At 43.0% G+C, this 17022-nt stretch overlaps 2 protein-coding genes across 3 annotated transcripts in view; one reads left to right on the top strand and one right to left on the bottom strand.

Moving 5' to 3' along the window:
• The window catches only part of Mura (ring finger protein murashka), a 50448-nt gene extending 43004 nt beyond the window's left edge, over positions 1-7444 (bottom strand). Inside the window, exon 1 of one of the 2 annotated variants that reach the window (XM_071701213.1) lies at positions 7102-7444. The gene's annotated coding sequence lies outside the window, so the exon portion shown is untranslated. Of the gene's footprint in view, positions 1-6832; positions 7064-7101 lie in introns of those variants that run through there. The other variant, XM_071701212.1, reaches the window with a different exon arrangement.
• Positions 7445-9059: 1615 nt separating this feature from the next.
• LOC139769806 (uncharacterized) lies at positions 9060-16945 on the top strand. Its single transcript, XM_071701209.1, has 10 exons — positions 9060-10002; positions 11116-11396; positions 11718-11956; positions 12063-12385; positions 12551-13166; positions 13398-13749; positions 14061-14466; positions 14597-14862; positions 14954-15138; positions 15467-16945. The coding sequence occupies exons 2-10, from the start codon at positions 11295-11297 to the stop codon at positions 15528-15530; spliced, it is 2553 nt and encodes an 850-aa protein (XP_071557310.1). The 5' UTR covers positions 9060-10002; positions 11116-11294; the 3' UTR covers positions 15531-16945.
• The last annotated feature ends 77 nt before the right edge of the window (positions 16946-17022 follow it).

The following is a 17022-nucleotide window of genomic DNA, read 5'->3' as shown; positions in this document are numbered from 1 at the left end:
CGATACACTTTTCTACGATTTTCTGCGGTAACACAAAATTATTTTCATCTTTGGAAGATAAGAATCGTGCTCGATTGCCGAATTAATTAAATCAATTAAACCCCGAGCTTTTATCGATTCGATTAACATATTAACGCTACGAGAGTTGCCGAAAGTTTTATACGAAAAAAACTTCAATGTAGATTTTTCTCTCAAAGAGTGCCTTCGTGAAGTTGGGCCATTGTCGCGCGTCAAGCGTCTGGTATACGCGTTCGGAGAGTTCGTTTCAGAGACAGGTGAGACTTTGAAGGGAGAGCAGGGAAGGTGGGAGGGTAGATGCGCAGGTCGACTTCGAAGGGAACGTCGCTTCGAATAATTCCGGGACGGTATTCATACAGTCTTGCGGGTGCTTTGTAATTTCAAAGCGTCGTGCAGGGCCGTAGCTATCGTGAGGTGAAAGCGTACGGAATAACAGGGGACCTATCTCTCGCCCTCGCCCTCTCTCTCTCTCTCTCTCTCTCTCTCTCTCTCTCTCTCTCTCTCTCTCTCTCTCTCTCTCTCTCTCTCTCTCTCTCTCTCTCTCTCTCTCCTCTCTCTCTCTCTCTCTCTCTCTCTCTCTCTCTCTCTCTCTCTCTCTCTCTCTCTCTCTCTCTCTCTCTCTCTCTCTCTCTCTCTTTCTTTGTTTCTCTCTCTGGTTTTCCGATATAGAAGGAAATCGAGCGCAGAAGATATATCGAGTTCACAATTGTATACACGGGTATACGCATCGTGTCGTGGTATATTACCGATGCTTCAGTTTACATCTGTATACGTAGTGTATTGTTTTATGAAATCCGAGGTGCGTTAAGCGGTGCCTACAATGAGAATTTAATGCGTAAAATTCAAGCTTTAAGTCTTCAGCCGTGATAAATTGACCAATCACAGTTGAATGTGTGAAAAGAATACTTGACCGTGATTGGTCAATTTCTTACGGATTAAAGCTTAAAGCTTAAGTTTTATGCCTTAAATTCTCATTGTAGACACGGCTTTACAAGCATAACTGAAGTTTTCTGACAACTGAATGAATAAATAAATAAATAACTGAATTTTAAAGACGCCACTGTTGCTCGTACACTTCTTTCGAGCCGCGTCCCTCGATCTATCAAGCCCCATGTTTTAACACAAAAGCCGACCGTCGGCCGTTCTCCCGTATACCCTTTTTCGCAAATGGAACGTTGCGCACCGGTGCGCCCGCTCCGTTCGAAAGGACAGAGCGCGGTCGTGTCGCGGGGGTGTTCGATCGCGCCGGAGTTCGCCGGGAGTTCGCAGACGATCGACGCGCCCATAGGCGATCCATCGTCCGCTAAATTATTACGCTGCTCGCAGCGAACGCGGAGCTCGTCCGCGTCGCGCAAAGTAGCTCTTATAATTTGCTCCATAATGTAAGAAGAGCGACGAGGAGGAGCAGGAGGAGGGGTGGAGAACGCGGGGCCACGCCGCGCCGCGCATCTATAATTTCCGTGCTATGGGCGGCTGTCGTTACAAAGGCCCTATTTTTTCATGAAACTTTTAGGATCCCGAGTACGTTTATAATTCGCGAGTTCCGAACCGGATAACCACCTCCGTCGGCTCCGACGACCCGAGTCTTGCAACGAAGCCGTTTTCCCAGAAAGCGGATGAAGATATACCAATTACCGTATAATGATTACCGTGAAAGCTCAAGTATCCTTTGTATAACGTATTACGCAAAGGGCGAAAGGGACCTCTCTTGTCCGAGCTCCACTAACTCCTCCGCTGCTTCTTCGTCTTGAACCAACCTAGGCGGACGTGAAACCACGCCGAGATAGCCGCGCAAAGGCATAGTCAGAATTCTTGGATTCTTATGTAAAGCGTACTGATAGTTCCTAAGCCTCTCCTATCCTTAACTAGTCTGACGAAATGAGACGCGGTATATAAAACCTTTAATACCTTTAAAATCGAAATATAATACTTTTTCTCCCTTTAGAGTTGATTTCTTCGGAAAAAATAGATTAAATATTATAATAAAGCTTTTATTGTCCAAATACATTATAACAGAAGGTATATTTTCAATTTATATTTAAAAACACGTAAGTTTTATATTTCGCAAAAAAGATTGTTGTAATTATTTTGAATAGTTTAATTTAAAACAATCCACTAAAGTGAGATAAAAATTTTACAATTTTTCTGTGTGCAGTTGCTTTTGTACGAGTGGTCTGTTTATTATGTCTGAAAGTAAAGTAAAAATTACAATATTAATGTAGCAATCAAGAGAGAGAGAGAGAGAGAGAGAGAGAGAGGCACAGTTTCACGCCAAGTTTATGCGCAACGGCGAGACAGACCGTTGTATCTTTACGCGAGCACAACTTGAGAGTATCTTCAATTATAGTATCGCAATAACGCTTCTAGACTGAATTACTCAAGTTCGTAATAGGTTTAATTAGCTGGGGTTTCAGTTATATAACAAAAGCGCTTTTATTTTTCTTCTATGTGCCCCTGTGAAGAAAGATATTGCACAAAGTCCGGATTGTAAAATTTTCATTTAAAAAACGTCATCGTCGTCGGGAAAAAAATATTGTTATAAATTTTGACTACAGATGGTTTTAGAAGAGTTTACAATTAATGGCTGTTGTCACAACAATTGTAAAAACTAAAAACTCATACAAATAAAATGCGGAAACATTCGCCACAGAAGGAAAAACGACACGGTAGCCCAATTAACTCTCCGTTTTTACGATAAATTGACTGGCTATCGCGTTTGTAGATATTCTAATATCACAAAAAAAGTAAATGTGTGTCAATCCAAATAAAATTTATATATTAAAATATATAAATTTATAAATTAAATTTATATATTAAAATATATATAAATTTATAAATTGAATTTATTGTATATTAAAATTTATATTTTATTCACATATTATATATATAATTCTAGTATTGCATCTAATAAAGTAAAATATGCTTCTACAATACAAAATATATATATAATTCATTGTCAATTTTCATAGTAATAAATAGAATAATATTATACTTAAGGTTTTGCAGTAAAATGTTATAGAAAGGAATATATTTTTTATGTAGTTTATATAATATTTTTTTGTGTGATCGCCGAATATCAAGTACCCCTAGATATTTTTCCCATAACGGGGGAGGGGGGTCATCGAATCGATGTATCAATTACAGGAAGACGGCGGCGGAGTTGCGACTGCACGGTTTAAATCTTAGCCTGCGAACCGCTAGACGGATCTTCGGAAAAGCTGCTACGCGTGCACCGGTCTTTCTGGTCCGTCTATTGAAAAATTCTATGCATTTATAAGTATGCACGCTGCACAGAACGACCACCCGGGTTCTCCGGGTCTCTGTTGTTACCTATATATTTTTCATTCGCGTTCCCAAGTGCGTTTTTAATTCGCGATTTAACGGCGGACCGTAAATCCCGAATATCGGCAAAACGGACAGACGACTCTCAGAGCAAGGATCATCTCTTTCCAAATCGAATTTTTAATTCCTGAGTGCGCGTCGCCAGGTTCATCTCCGTCGCGTAACTTTGCCTTGCGTTCTGTCGGACAATACGTTGCAGCTTCTGTATTTTGCACGAGATGAAGTTTAAGTGAGGAATATGGATACAATTACAAATCAAGCCCAAATATTTTTAGCGCACCTCTTATTTTATGTACGAACTCTCGAAAAGTACACTTGTCAAAAATTCCATCGACTCACGCTGTAATTATTTTTCGTCTAATTATATAATCTTATTAACTAACTGATTATGTTTAGTTTTTTAATTTAACAGTTATTTTAATAGGTTTTTAGTTTAAAGTTATTTCAGTTTAATATTTAGCATGTTACATACAATGTATGTTATATGTCAACGCAGCTGATATTTCTAGCGCGTTTTAATAATTCAATTGTAATTCTCCACATGTAGCAGAGTTGTGACGCACGTATTGGTCTGTTTGATAAGTCTTATGTAGGATGTACACGTATACCGGATATCCTAACCGCTTAAAGATACTAAAAGCCAAGCTATAAAAATGGTTGTTTATCGAGTCATTTTTAATTAAAAATAACGAAGTTATTCAACTTCGTTACTCAACAATCAAAGTTTTATTACAAGCAAAATTCATCCAGATCTGTGCAGGTATTATACATATATCTCAATTATATATCTATGTTAAAAAGAATAGGTACCGATATTTATTCACATAATTATCGCCAGCGGGTTAATAGGTATCAAGAACAACGTTTATTATTTTCGACACTGTTTGTTACATCCCAAAAAAGGATAATTCAATTATTGTAAATCAAAAAGGCACATGACGAACAAAATGATCCGTTTCGACCGTAATTACAAGCCGTTAAAAAAAGGAAAATAATAAAGAAGAGAGCATCCGGCGTTTGCACTAAGATTTCCATCAATTCGAATTCGCGAAGCGTCGATGCTAAAATATCAATGGAAAGCTGTCGATAGCATCTCCAATATCGGAGTATCGGCGAGCGTCCCTGGCTGAGAGGACACCCCGTATGCAGAAACGCAATTCCCGGCCGGTACACACACACGCACGCGTGCGCGCGCGCGCGCACGCGAGCGTGGTCGACACATATACATACACACAGACACGCGACACAGAATCGATCGAAGGGCGTCACACGCGCGTACGGATTTAAAGGGTCAGCGGCTTAAATACTCGGCCGGCGATGTACCGTTAATTGCTAAGATCGGCCGTTCGCCGTTCGCTTCCACCTCCGTCGCGTAGGAGAAAATCCGCGCGCGCGCGGACCCCTGTTCAATCCCGTTCGATCGCGTTCGATCTTTCGGTCCGGCCGGTCGTACCTCCACGTTCGTCGTCGCAACGCGAACGTCGCGAACGACGTGAGCCTCGCGAGACGCGTGTCTGCGCGCCGCGCCGCGCCGCGCCACGCCGCACCGGCCGACGAGGACGAAGATGGGAAATGCGCGCCCGGTATATATGTTGCTCCTACAAATATACATCGTACATGCGGGGGTGTGCGTGCGCCGCAATGTTAGGACACCGTCCCGTCCCCTCTCTCTCTTTCTCTCTCGCTCTCTCACTCTCTCTCTCTCTCGGCACCCCAACCCCACGATTATCCAATTTTCCTTGTCACTGCCGTTTAGACATGCGGTAATATTGTCATCGAACAATTATACGTAAGATGTAATTGTAGGTTCAACTTGTAAAGATTTATTTCAATAGTAGCTACGCTACGTCTATGTTTTTTTTCTCCTGAAAATCGTATTGCGCTTTAATAATATAAATACGTATATGCTGTGCGCCTACAGAGGACCGTATGTCTAAAAAATTTATCGCCTTTCTAAAAAACATTAAAACTCGTAGCTCTCAACTTCGCACTTCGATCGTTTGCAGGATTTCTTACTTTCTCCGTGCATCTCAAAAGATTCGATATTACTTTTTAAAAGAAGCAAAATTACCTCTCAACTTGGTACTTGAATTTGCCGCGTTGAATCCCGACTTTCTCGTGTATCTAAAAAAAATTTAATATCTCTTTCTAGGAAGAAAAAAAAATCATACTTCTCGACTTCAAATTGCTATCTTGGATTTCTGCTCTCCTTCGAATTCAAATTTCTCGTTTTACTCACATCGATAACCGATAACGGTTTTAAATTTGTTAAAATTTAAGAGACTCTCCTCACGTTCGCGTTAAACATTGATATTCGCGCGACGAGATTTGCGAATTACTCTACTCTGGCACATGTTTTGTTTTTTTTTCCCCCACATTGATATCTCTTTGTTTCCGGGAAAGCTATGGTTTTCGGGTACATGTGACACTCTCCGGCTCGACATCGACGGGGTTGTACGAGCGGGCACCGCGAGTACCTATGTACGTACGTACGCGCGCGTGCACGCGTTTAACGGATATTTGTATACAAACAAACGTACGGTACACTACACGCGCGCGCGCGCGCGTACACACACGTACGTCCCGATCGGCAGACAAAAGGATCAGATGTGCGTCGGACCGGGTGGGAGGGGGAGTAGGAGGAAGGGGGAGGCAGGAAAGAGGCGAAAGGAGAGGGGAGGGTGACAGAAAAACACATCGCAGGTGCAGCGTGCGGAGCGAAGCGACTGGGACTCTCTTGAGTGTAACGAACTCTTTTTTTTTTCTTTTCCTCCTTTTCTTTTCCTCCCTGAACTCCTTTCTCGGCCAGACCGCGGTGCGCAGTGGCTACATGTTAATTCTCGTGCGCCGGCGATATAACACGGCTGGTATATTCTTATCGTGGAAACGAACCACCGTGCGTGCCCGTCTGGCCTGCCTATCGCTCGCCGAGACAAAGGGAGGCGAGAAGGCCTGAACGCGCGTCGGGTACGAGCGGCGCGACTCTCGGGTAAAGGAGGGCACGGCACGGCGCGGCGCGTATATGTTACGTCTAAAAAAAAAAAGGGAAAGAAGAGCCCGCCGGGGAACGGTATCTCGGAATTTATTTCATCGACTCCGTCGGAAAAACGCGTCGAGCGAGTCGGAGTACCGAAGGAACGGCGGTCCTACAGGGGCGGCGGTATGGAGAAACGGCGGAGAGGTCGAGGAGGAAAAAGGGGCCGAGAGAGCGTGGAGAGGGACAAAGAGAGAGAAGGAGAGAGCGAGAGCCATACAGAGGGAAAGCCACACAGAGAGACAAAGAGCGAGCGATGAGCGGAGGCAGCGATCAGCGGTAACACACAGCGGAGAAGAGTGAAGGTGCTTGAGCGAGACGAGTGGCGCAGCGCGAGGGGTGCTGAGAGTGGGGAGAGGGAGGGGGGGCCAGAGTATATACAGACAGAGACAGACATGGAGCGCGCGTCCGAAATCGCGGTGGGAAAAAAATTCCTACCTTTCGAGCCACGGGGAGCAAAGCGTGTACTGGCGGGGCTCTCTCTTTTTTGCGTGTGCGTGTCTTTCTTTTTTTTTCTCTCGGTTTCTCGTTTCTCAGAGCGACGTCATAGCCGTAGGCGTAGCTGAGTCGCGCGCGTAGCCGTCGCGGCCATTTAATATGAGCGCGGCGCGGCGCAGCGGACACGACGCCGAGCGCTCCGACGAGAAAGACCCGACCGACTGTCGGCGGTCGGACGGCGGCGGCGATCAGCTCACCAGTGAACTCACCACTAGTAACACCGAGGTCGCTCCATGTCCCTCATCGTACGGTGAGCGGCGGTGGCGGTGCGCCCGCGACCCCGCCCATTCAAATCGCCGTGGTGGCCCCTCCGCGCGCGGCGCCGGCAGCGGCGCGGGGGGAGGGGAAGAGGGGCCCCGAGAGACCCGGCCGCGTCCGCACGGCGCCGAAAGAAACCCAAACGTCCGTAAGGAGACGTCGGGGGCCCGACCCGCGTCAAGCACTGACCGCGTGACACCCGCGCCCGCGCCCGGTTTCGATGCGTGCCCGTGACGAGGCACGGCGCCGACGACCACGACTCCGCCGCCGCCGACCGTTTGTCTCCCTCCCTCGCCCCTCCGCCGTTTCCCTGCCAGTGCCAGGGGCGGCTTTAGATGATAATAGAGATCGCGCTCCAAATTGTGCGCGCGCGCGCGCACTATTTCGAGTATTTCCACCAATGGCCATTTTGCATCTAATTCTAACTTATTGTTAGGGAGCGCATGATCTATTCGATTCTTGTGACGGATCTCGGATTGTGTAAATAATGAAAGGTATACCGGAATGTCTCCATCCAGGGTACGGGATATGACGGGATATATACATACTTGAACTTCGAAAACGGAGTTGCGCGCGACGAATGCGACGATACTGCGTAGCGGCTTTATCAACCTCCCCGCGTGACGTCACGATCGTCGCGAACTTCAGGCGGGAACGGTAGCAGCGCTACTTGTCGACTCCGAAAGACAAAACTGCGAAAAGATATTTGGAAAGTGATGTTTGAAAGAAAAAAATTGATAAAAGGCAGGATGACGTTTACATCCTTGACTATTTTTCATCGTACCAATTAACGTTGTCCACTTTTGCAGACTTGAGAAATATTTTCAAGAGATTTTACCGACAGCGACGAATTTCGCGTTACAAAGCTCTCAAAGTCGAAGATGAATTTAGATGACGCCTTACATTTGTCGTTACTTGAAATGAAAAATATGCATCCATAGTCGATAGTATCGATTCTTCAATTACCTCCGGGCCCTAGGGCCCTAATTCACGATAATTTGCCCAGAGTTAATAGTTTTTAGAGTATATCCAGACAAACCCGCATAATAACGCATGTACAATAAGGAAATTGGCCAATTACGTGTCTAATTTAAATTTATATTGGACACGTGTGTTTGGTCAATTTTCTTACGTATATATATGCATTAGTATGACGCAAGTCGAAAATGTGTTTCTTTGCGGCCAATGTTTTTTTTTCCTATCAGGACTGTTTGCAACATCTGTTTGCAAAGTTCCATGCAAAGTATGTTTGATTTTTTAACAAAACAAATTTGTTTCGCTACGTTCCTAAGCGACCGAATATTAACCAATCACGTAGATAGAGACAAAGATAATCCGCGGCCATTTGCTATCCTGTTTCGTACATGAGTAAGGGAGGGATCTTTGCTACAGCAGTTAAAAGCTGCGGTTCACTTAACATTACAAATGTTTCGAAGCATTTCTCTTCTCCTTTCTTTTAGCGAAGAAAGAAGGAGAGGAAGAACATTTTAAAGCATAATTGTAGCATAAAATGGATTGCAGCCTATTATACTGTAGGTCGATGCATTATGCGGTCATGCATCAGATTTGTCAGGATATATTCTTATAATAATAGGTCTATTTCCTATTGGTATCTTTTTCCTTTTAATGTGGAGTAAAAAAGCTAAACTCTGGAATTAATGCAGCCAGTTCAGCAATAGAAAGCAGACCTATTATCTAATAATTTTATAATAAAATATATATACCTCGTCGGTGTGTGCCCGGATACTCCGGAAATGACCGCGCTCCGGAATCTCCGGATTTACTCCACTTTCTCACATCACATGAGAACGCGTCCGAACGATCGTCGCGCGCGCGCCGCGCGGAACCCTGGTACCCCTGGCGCGAGGCGTCTCGCCGCTCGCGTCTGCATCGTGCGACAGTTGGCAGCAGTCTGCCAGTGACACTTGGTGACACTAGTGACAGTTCTCCGTGCCGTCAGCGCGACTGAGCGCGATCGACGCTCGACGTAGACTCCTGGCCCGTCGCAGCCTCGTATCCCGCGGGCGACGGCACTGACGGCAGCGTGCCCGGTTGGCCCGGCAGCGCGAGAGCACGCGCGCGATGCCGCGATGCCTCGTACGAGTCGTACGGCGCCGTGAGCGGCCGACCGTGGCCGAAGAAGCGGGTGACGGCGCTCGTCGTCGCGATCGAACGTCCTCGTCGACCTCGTCGACGCCGTATTCGTGCGGCCTCGGCCCGCTCGGCCGTCCCTCGGACCTCCTCGCCGACCTCGCCGCGCGCCTTCCTCGTCGCGCACCCTCACGGCCGCGCGTCTTCTCGGTGCCCCTCGTCATCGATGTAACCGCCGCGATCGAACGGTCGGATCGATCGCTCCTGTCATCGTCGCCGTCGCCGTCGCCGTCGCTGTCCCCGTAGCTGTCTCTCAGCTGTCTGCGGCTGTCATCGCCGACGCTGTCAACAGTTTTTCGCGACAGTGTCTTGACTTGACTCGACGGCCGTTACGGTGATTTGACTTGACTCGGCGGCCAAAACATCTCTGGATATTTTCCAACGGCGGCGTTTTCACCGACGCATCGTGCAATTACTTTTTTTTCCCCGTGAAAAATGACGGGAGGAGATCATCTCGCGGCGACGAGATCGAGCCTATCGTCGACGCGCGCCGCTCGCCGACGGTAAAGTTGTCCCGCGACCTCGGAATTTTCTAGGGATTTTCCAGCGATTTTCCGACAGCGTATGTCGCCGACACACACCCGATCTGTGAGGATGTGAGTCCTTGATTAATTTTCCGTCGACGGAAAATCGCATCCACCGATCACCGATATTTCCAGGGATGCAAACTCTGCTCGCCGACGAATCTTTTTGAAACAGAGGTGAGCCTTCGCGAACGAGTTACCCAGTTACCTGTGATGGTTTTGCTTGTGTGGCGAGTGGTCCTTATAAAGATTGAAACGCATTTTCAGCTGCGAAATGCGACGCAAATCATGCGAGAAACATGAATAGATTAATAGAATAATCGAGAGAATAACATATCGCTAAATTTATACCTTTGTGAGTTTATACATACCTATATGTATATATAAGCTTACAAATATATATATATATATATATATATATATATATATATATATATATACATATATATGTAATTTATATATTTATTTATATACAATATACACATATATTTATTTATTATATATATGTGTGTGTAACATATGTACAATATTTAAACTCTCTGATATTTTCTGAAGACTAGTTAATTTTATCAATCATTGATTTTACTTATATTAGCTTGTAATAGCTATAATTTTTTGCTCCTTTTTTAACGGTACATCGATTTTGCTTTCTTGTGTTAGCTTGTCGTAACTATAATTTTTTGTTACTCTTTTAAAGGATATACTTAATATCAGATATCTGAAATAATTATTCAATCTTTAAGTTCTATGGACTGAAGAGCCAGTTAAAGATTAATAAATAATTTCTCTCTGTTGAATATTTTGCCTTTTAATTTTATTTTTACCGTTGAATTTCGCGATATACACACAGATGGTTTAATGTTAAAATCATACGTTAATTACATTGTCGTTCTTTTTTAGAAAGAATATCATGTGTCCTTCAATTTCACTTTTCAGCATTGTAAAATTTTTATTAATTGATTTTATATTATGCAATATTTGCAAACATTTATATCATAAACAGTAAATAGTTACCTATTACACTGTTATTTATATAAAAATTGTTTATTTATAAGGGACGTAAGCCATGAAGGATGTAATAAAATTTTCTTAGGAAAAACTGATGCGTTGACATTTAAGCTAATACTTAAGACTGTAGAAAATAAATTTAAGGAGGAAGAAATTGGCGTTTAATGTGTAAAAAATATTACTTAAAAAATGTAAAGAGAAGAAAATTATTCGAAAGACAATTAATATTACTTAATGTTAACGACGATCAATCTTTTGAAAAATTAATGTCGTACTTTGCAGAAGAACAAACATGCTGAGAAATGAAGAGATTTAGCTGAACCAAGTCATAGCTATTCTGCTGTTGAGAGGCAAGGATCTCGCTGGAGGAAAAAAAACAGAGCAACGGGCAACAGCGAATTCGGCATGATCCGTAGCGGAAGTAGAATCCACTCGAAAACATTAGGCGGGGTGGTGGAGGCATGGAAGCCGAAACTGGCCAATCGTCTCTTCAGAGGCTCTTCCGGAGCACCTTGCCATCCCAGGGAATATCCGGATTAGACGTCATAAGAGCCTTACACCAAGTACGATACATTGCCGTTTTATTTTGCACATTTCTTCTAACTATCTGTGTTTAAACTCGTTTTTTGCACATTTCGATATTAAGTTTTATTATTTTATTACATTTTATTTATTGCACGGTTAAAGAGGATTCTTTTTTTTAGCAGATAATTGTTAATCTTATTTGCAATTAGTGCTAAAAGTATCTGCTGTGATTTATATAAACTCTTATATTAAAAATTATTAATTATTAAAGTAATTGTTATTAATTATTCATATCATTTTCATTGCTACATACCTCTCGTTGAGATAAAAAGTTTTAGCATGTCTTGCTCGTGTTGCAGACAGTTGTGTCACTGCGCTCAGCTTTGGACTCGTCACGCGAGGAGCTCCGCCGACTGCAGGAAAGCGTTGGGAATTTTTCCGGCGAGAGCTACGCTGATGAGGTTAGCCGTCTGGCTCTCGAGAATCACGTGCTCAGGCGAAAGATCCTGAGTAGAAGCTGCGAATTCTCGTGCGATGCGGCGACCAGCCCTCCGCTTCAGTCGAAACACGTCCGACTCGTCGTAGAAGCCCATATGGAGTGAGTACAAATTGATTTAATCGCTAGCGTAGAAAATGGATCCTTCGATGCAAGGATTCAATCGACGAATCAACAGCAGATTCATTGAATTTTTTTTACATAACAGTCAACCGACGGATCCTGAGGAAACCACTATGGATGTGCCCAAGAAGATTGCTACTGATGCTAAGATCGCGTTTAACGAACCAGCCTCTGACCGCGACAGTGGTAGTAGCAGCAGCAACAACAATAGTCCTGATCTGTCTTCTCGTGCTAACCGACTCGACAAGTTTCAAGATTCATCAAAATCTTCCAAAAGCACAGTTAATACCAAAATTACCGAGATAGCCTCCACGATGCTGAATGTTTCCCTAAATGAGAACCACAAATCCCCGACTTTGACAACGAATGTGACCGGCAACGAGGAAGAGCCTCGACTGGAAATCTCAGGTAGATGATTCATAAATATAAGCTAAAAATTTGTTTTAACGAGATATTGAAAATTGTGGAAAGCACGATTTATTGTTTTTTTTTTTTTTAAATATATATACATATACGTATACATATCTTTTATTAAAATATTTTTAAACGTGTTCTATTCGTTGGCGATTCTAGACGATGCAGCTAATATGGATCATTTAGACATTCCTGAGAAGGATACCGAAGACTTGAGTTTGAAATCCATTTCTGAGGGCGATAATTCCGTGTTCAGCGATCAAGTGGATCAATCTCAGATACATCGGCAGGGTCAACCGGGTGATTCGCCGAGACCGAACGAACACTCGGAAAATGAATCGGAAGAATTGGACGACATCGAGCTGATATTCACGACAGATGAGACATGTCGCGATCTCGGTCTGCAGGAGGACCTGGTGTCTATTACTGAAACGGAGACCTGGCAGCACGCGGGCTCTGGTGGTGGCCAGCCTATCTTACTCAAATACACAAAGTCAGCGGAGGGCGAGTCGTTGGTCTGTAACGGTGAAAAAACCAGCTCCGTCGAGGAGCCCGTCTCCTCGCAGAGTTCTAGCATCGATCGCGAGGAGAGTGTCGATAGATTCGACGAAAGTTCCAGTACCAGGCTCAACAAGATGTGGTCACAGTGCTCCGTCCTGGTTGAGACTGACATTAGCAAGTGCGGTGTATTGGAAGATACCGAAAATACAACAGGATCATCCTTGCGGCATGTCACGAGGAGAAACACTCTCGCTGCACCACCTATGGCTTACAGGTTTACAATATTAAATAATATGCTTCGAGAAACGATCTTTTAACATGCGTTGTGTCTAAAAAATTCATAAATTGTGATATTCGTACAATTTACGTTGATTATATATTTTCATCTTAAAATTTAACTATTTGGTCGATTGTTGTTATCAATTTCTAATTGTATAGATGTTTTATTGTTTTTCTTTCTTTATTGTTACAATTTTATAATGTATTATTATCGTTGTCCTTCCAGACCTATTATTCACCGGGAAGCTCTGGCTGGTAGTCGGAGAAAGACCACTGCTCCATTGCGGCCGGTGATGGACCGTAGTAGTGGTGCCCGAAAAGAATCTGGTGCCCAGACGGACATCTCCGCGCTTCCAGCACAATGGCGATCCGAGAGCTATCTCGCACATAAGGTCGCGCATACCTTTACAACACTACCGAGCAAGTTTGCGCTACCAACCGGAGTGCCTGGCCGATTGAGGCTGTCGGATAAAACTCGAGAAGCTAGAAGAGTGATGTTGTCGGACATCAGTTTTACTAGCATGGTACCAGAATTATCGAGGAGCGCGGATCACTTGTGCCATGAACCACATGCGCAGGTAAAGTTAAAACAAATCTATTGAACAAATTTAAGTATGTTACTAATGTTAGGCTATAAATAGGCTATATATATTCATTCAATTATATTAGACGGTGAAATAGATAATAAATGTTTTCTCAATATTTTAGAGTTTACTCTTTGGAGATAATTAAATTCAAAATTTAATTATAGCACAAAAGAAAGATTAGTAAGAGTGAAATTTTTATGCAAAAGTTTTTAGCCATTAAATTGAAAACTGCATAGAAGTAAATTTCAGATTTCCTAAAGAATCGTTATTGAAACCAGTTTAATGGTTTTTTCCTTTTTCAGACGTGTCTTAGTTCGCGCGGCTGTGGTCTCCGTACACCGGAAGTTCATAGACGCGAGTCCCTGGGCTCTCCTGCGGGATACTGGCCCCGTTGCAATCCCGCAACGGGTCTGCCGAGTCCCTGCGACTGTCGGCTGTCAACCGACCTGTATCCTTCGCGATATCGCGGCTCTCTGACGTCGATACCGTCGCCTGGACTCGAAGTTGTCGGCGGTCCTCCGCGAAGACACTCCTGGAGAGCGACAGCGGCATCCTTCGACACGTGGAGGGTCCCAGTTGCAACTTCCACACCAAGGCCGACATGGTCCTCGATGCCATCTTCTCCAACACACGTGCATCCCCCGTCGACCTCCTCCAAAATTTCGAAAAACGCACCAAAGAGAACGCGATCCAAGGTGACCTTCCAAGGTACGGTATATGTACAAAGTGATAATCGGGAAGTTGCAAAATGAACATAATGCAAGTATTTGAGAAAGGAAAAATTTACATTGATTCAGATAGTGAGTTCAAGATGAAAGAATATGATCATAATTTCCAGAGTGTCCAATGACGCGCGGTAGTCTACCCAACTTGCGTTCGGATTCGGTCGGCGGCGAAAATAGCGGAGACTCTACCGAATCGTTGATCGACGAGGCCGAGGATTATCTGCGGCGAAGCATTGATTCAATGTTAACGATATCGAGCTCTAATACGGATTATTGGAGCAGGCAGACAGCAAGGCGAAGAAGAGCGCGAAGACATTCGGAGCCAGACTTGATACGCGATTGGCACCCTCCTCAGGACGCCAAGCCATATTTGCCAAAGGTATTGGTCACGTTCGTGATTTTTTACGCTTCAATCGTTGAATTCTCAATGTTCTAAATTTATAACTTGAATTTTTGTATTTACCCTCCAGATACCAAGAGATCTCAAACTGGATCACCTCGTAAAAGTCATATCGCCGGAGGGCAGGGTCCTCCAGGGTCGCGTGAGATATGTAGGTCCCGTTCCAGGTCGAGAAGAAGTGCATGTGGGAGTGGAACTGCCATATGTCAATGGTTCATCCGATGGTACCTTCCATGGCAGAAGATTCTTCGATTGGTAAGCTTATGAGATTATTTCTAAAATACGGAATATTTCGCAAACGCGAAGCTCGAGTATTATACTTTTTTATTTGAAACTATATTATGGAATAGGAAGAAAAGATACAAAGAATTCTTGAACGTAAAAAAAAATTATGAAATCAATTTAGCTATTTTTTTCTATTCGTCTTTAAATTATTTAGACAATTTCGCCGTAATACCCTTTCTGTTTTTAACATTTCCGGATATATGCCGCTATAAAATGAGGTGTTTGGTATACGATTAATTAAATTGTAATTTAATAAATCCCATCGTTTATTTTAATCAAGAATAAATGTTATTAACAGCGAGCCGGATCGAGCAATCTTCGTCCCCTTCAAGAAGGTGGTGCTTGCTTGGTGCACCACTTGACCCGAAGCACCGACCACCATGGTCACTCCTCGTATTCTACTCTCCCAATACACCATGTAAGAACCGGTCGATGACATATAAGTTATGCTTGTGGATTGTCATCTTCGAAAGTTAGCCAGTCTCTGATTAGCGAGATGACTATTCCTAATCTGTGGCGATTCTATAATTCTACTATTCCCACACAGAATCGTCTAACTACGTGTTAAAGTTTGTCGAAAATGTCGAAATTTAAAAAAAAAAAAGACACCTTCGGACACCAGTGCAATAGCAGATTTGCCAAGATATATATTAAAACTTGTTATAAATCGCACCCACAACAGCGAGCATTATGTGACCAGCATAATTATATTTGTATATACTATACGTATATACATATATACATACACGTACATCCAATACTAATCAACTTTGTGTGATATCTTCAAGTGAGTGGATTATCACCACTAGCTGCAAAGATAGTAGTGATAAATTCCGCTATATCAACGTCTTACTGTATTTGATTTTCTAAGAAATAATGAGAGAAAAATAAAGATCAGATACTTGAGTATCTTTGAGAAACTTAAGTACTTATACATGGTATCAGTGGGTGTTCCGAAAATAAGAACAAATAGCAACAATGAAAGATACTTTGGAGAATGAGGGAATTAAAAGAACAGATTCGTGTAATTGAAAAAGATAAAAGATAAAATCAGCCGCCAATTAATAATTTCCAGCAGAAATAATCAAAATTAATCAATAGTTTCTATCAATAACTGAGAGGCTACGTGCAGCAAACTCTGCTGTTTTATTTCACAGCGTGCCACACGCATTGTGATCGTATTTTACGCGAGTATTCTCGGCGACAATGTTTGCTTGCCGCGATATTGTAACGTTAGGTTGTTAAGGGATTGTGTTCAAAGAGAAAGGATATAAATTTTTTTTTTGGCTACTGCGATCAATTAATTCTTATTAATACACACATCGAGAAAAGTTTCGCGTTTCATCCCATTTTCTCTCTCTATATCAAGATGGAAAATAATTCTTTTCGTATAACTTCACCTAACAGATTGTTTCCTCCAGTGCGTAATATTAGTATTATTGACCCTGTTTCTCCGTCAGATGAATAAATGTGCAGTTTAATCGATATAAAATAAGATTACGATATAAAACTTTTTTTCGATGTGCGTATTTTTGGACTGGAACTAAAAAGAATAGGAGATAAAAGCGGTTCGCGTAAAGACAGTAAACGCTATCAGATTTGTTATCAACTTAATATCTTCGCGCGTTGCTTACGAGCTTTCGATGAACAAATGTTTTAGTGTACGTATGTATATGTATTTTATGTATATGTATATCTATCTGTACATTTTAAAGAGACACGCGTATATAAAGTGTGGGCACTACACTTGGCTGTATAAATACAAATATTAATCATATCCCGAGGCTGTACCTATTGTCTTACCGAGGAATCCGAACATTTTTGGTTTATTTTTTTCGAACGGCGACGAAGACC

Source organism: Temnothorax nylanderi, unplaced genomic scaffold (assembly GCF_030848795.1).
Source record: "Temnothorax nylanderi isolate EJ_2023f unplaced genomic scaffold, tnyl_v1.0 TNYL_tig0024_pilon, whole genome shotgun sequence".
Lineage (NCBI taxonomy): Eukaryota > Metazoa > Arthropoda > Insecta > Hymenoptera > Formicidae > Temnothorax > Temnothorax nylanderi.
The sequence above is the reverse complement of the archived record's forward strand: the minus strand, read 5'-3'. Positions and strand labels throughout refer to the sequence as shown.

Excerpts from the sequence above, each read along its gene's own strand:
- LOC139769806 (XM_071701209.1), top strand. The coding sequence starts at position 11,295 with ATGGAAGCCGAAACTGGCCAATCGTCTCTTCAGAGGCTCTTCCGGAGC. Across the intron at positions 11,397-11,717 it reads TCATAAGAGCCTTACACCAA|ACAGTTGTGTCACTGCGCTC; the intron begins GTACGATACATT and ends CTCGTGTTGCAG. Across the intron at positions 11,957-12,062 it reads GTCGTAGAAGCCCATATGGA|TCAACCGACGGATCCTGAGG; the intron begins GTGAGTACAAAT and ends TTTACATAACAG.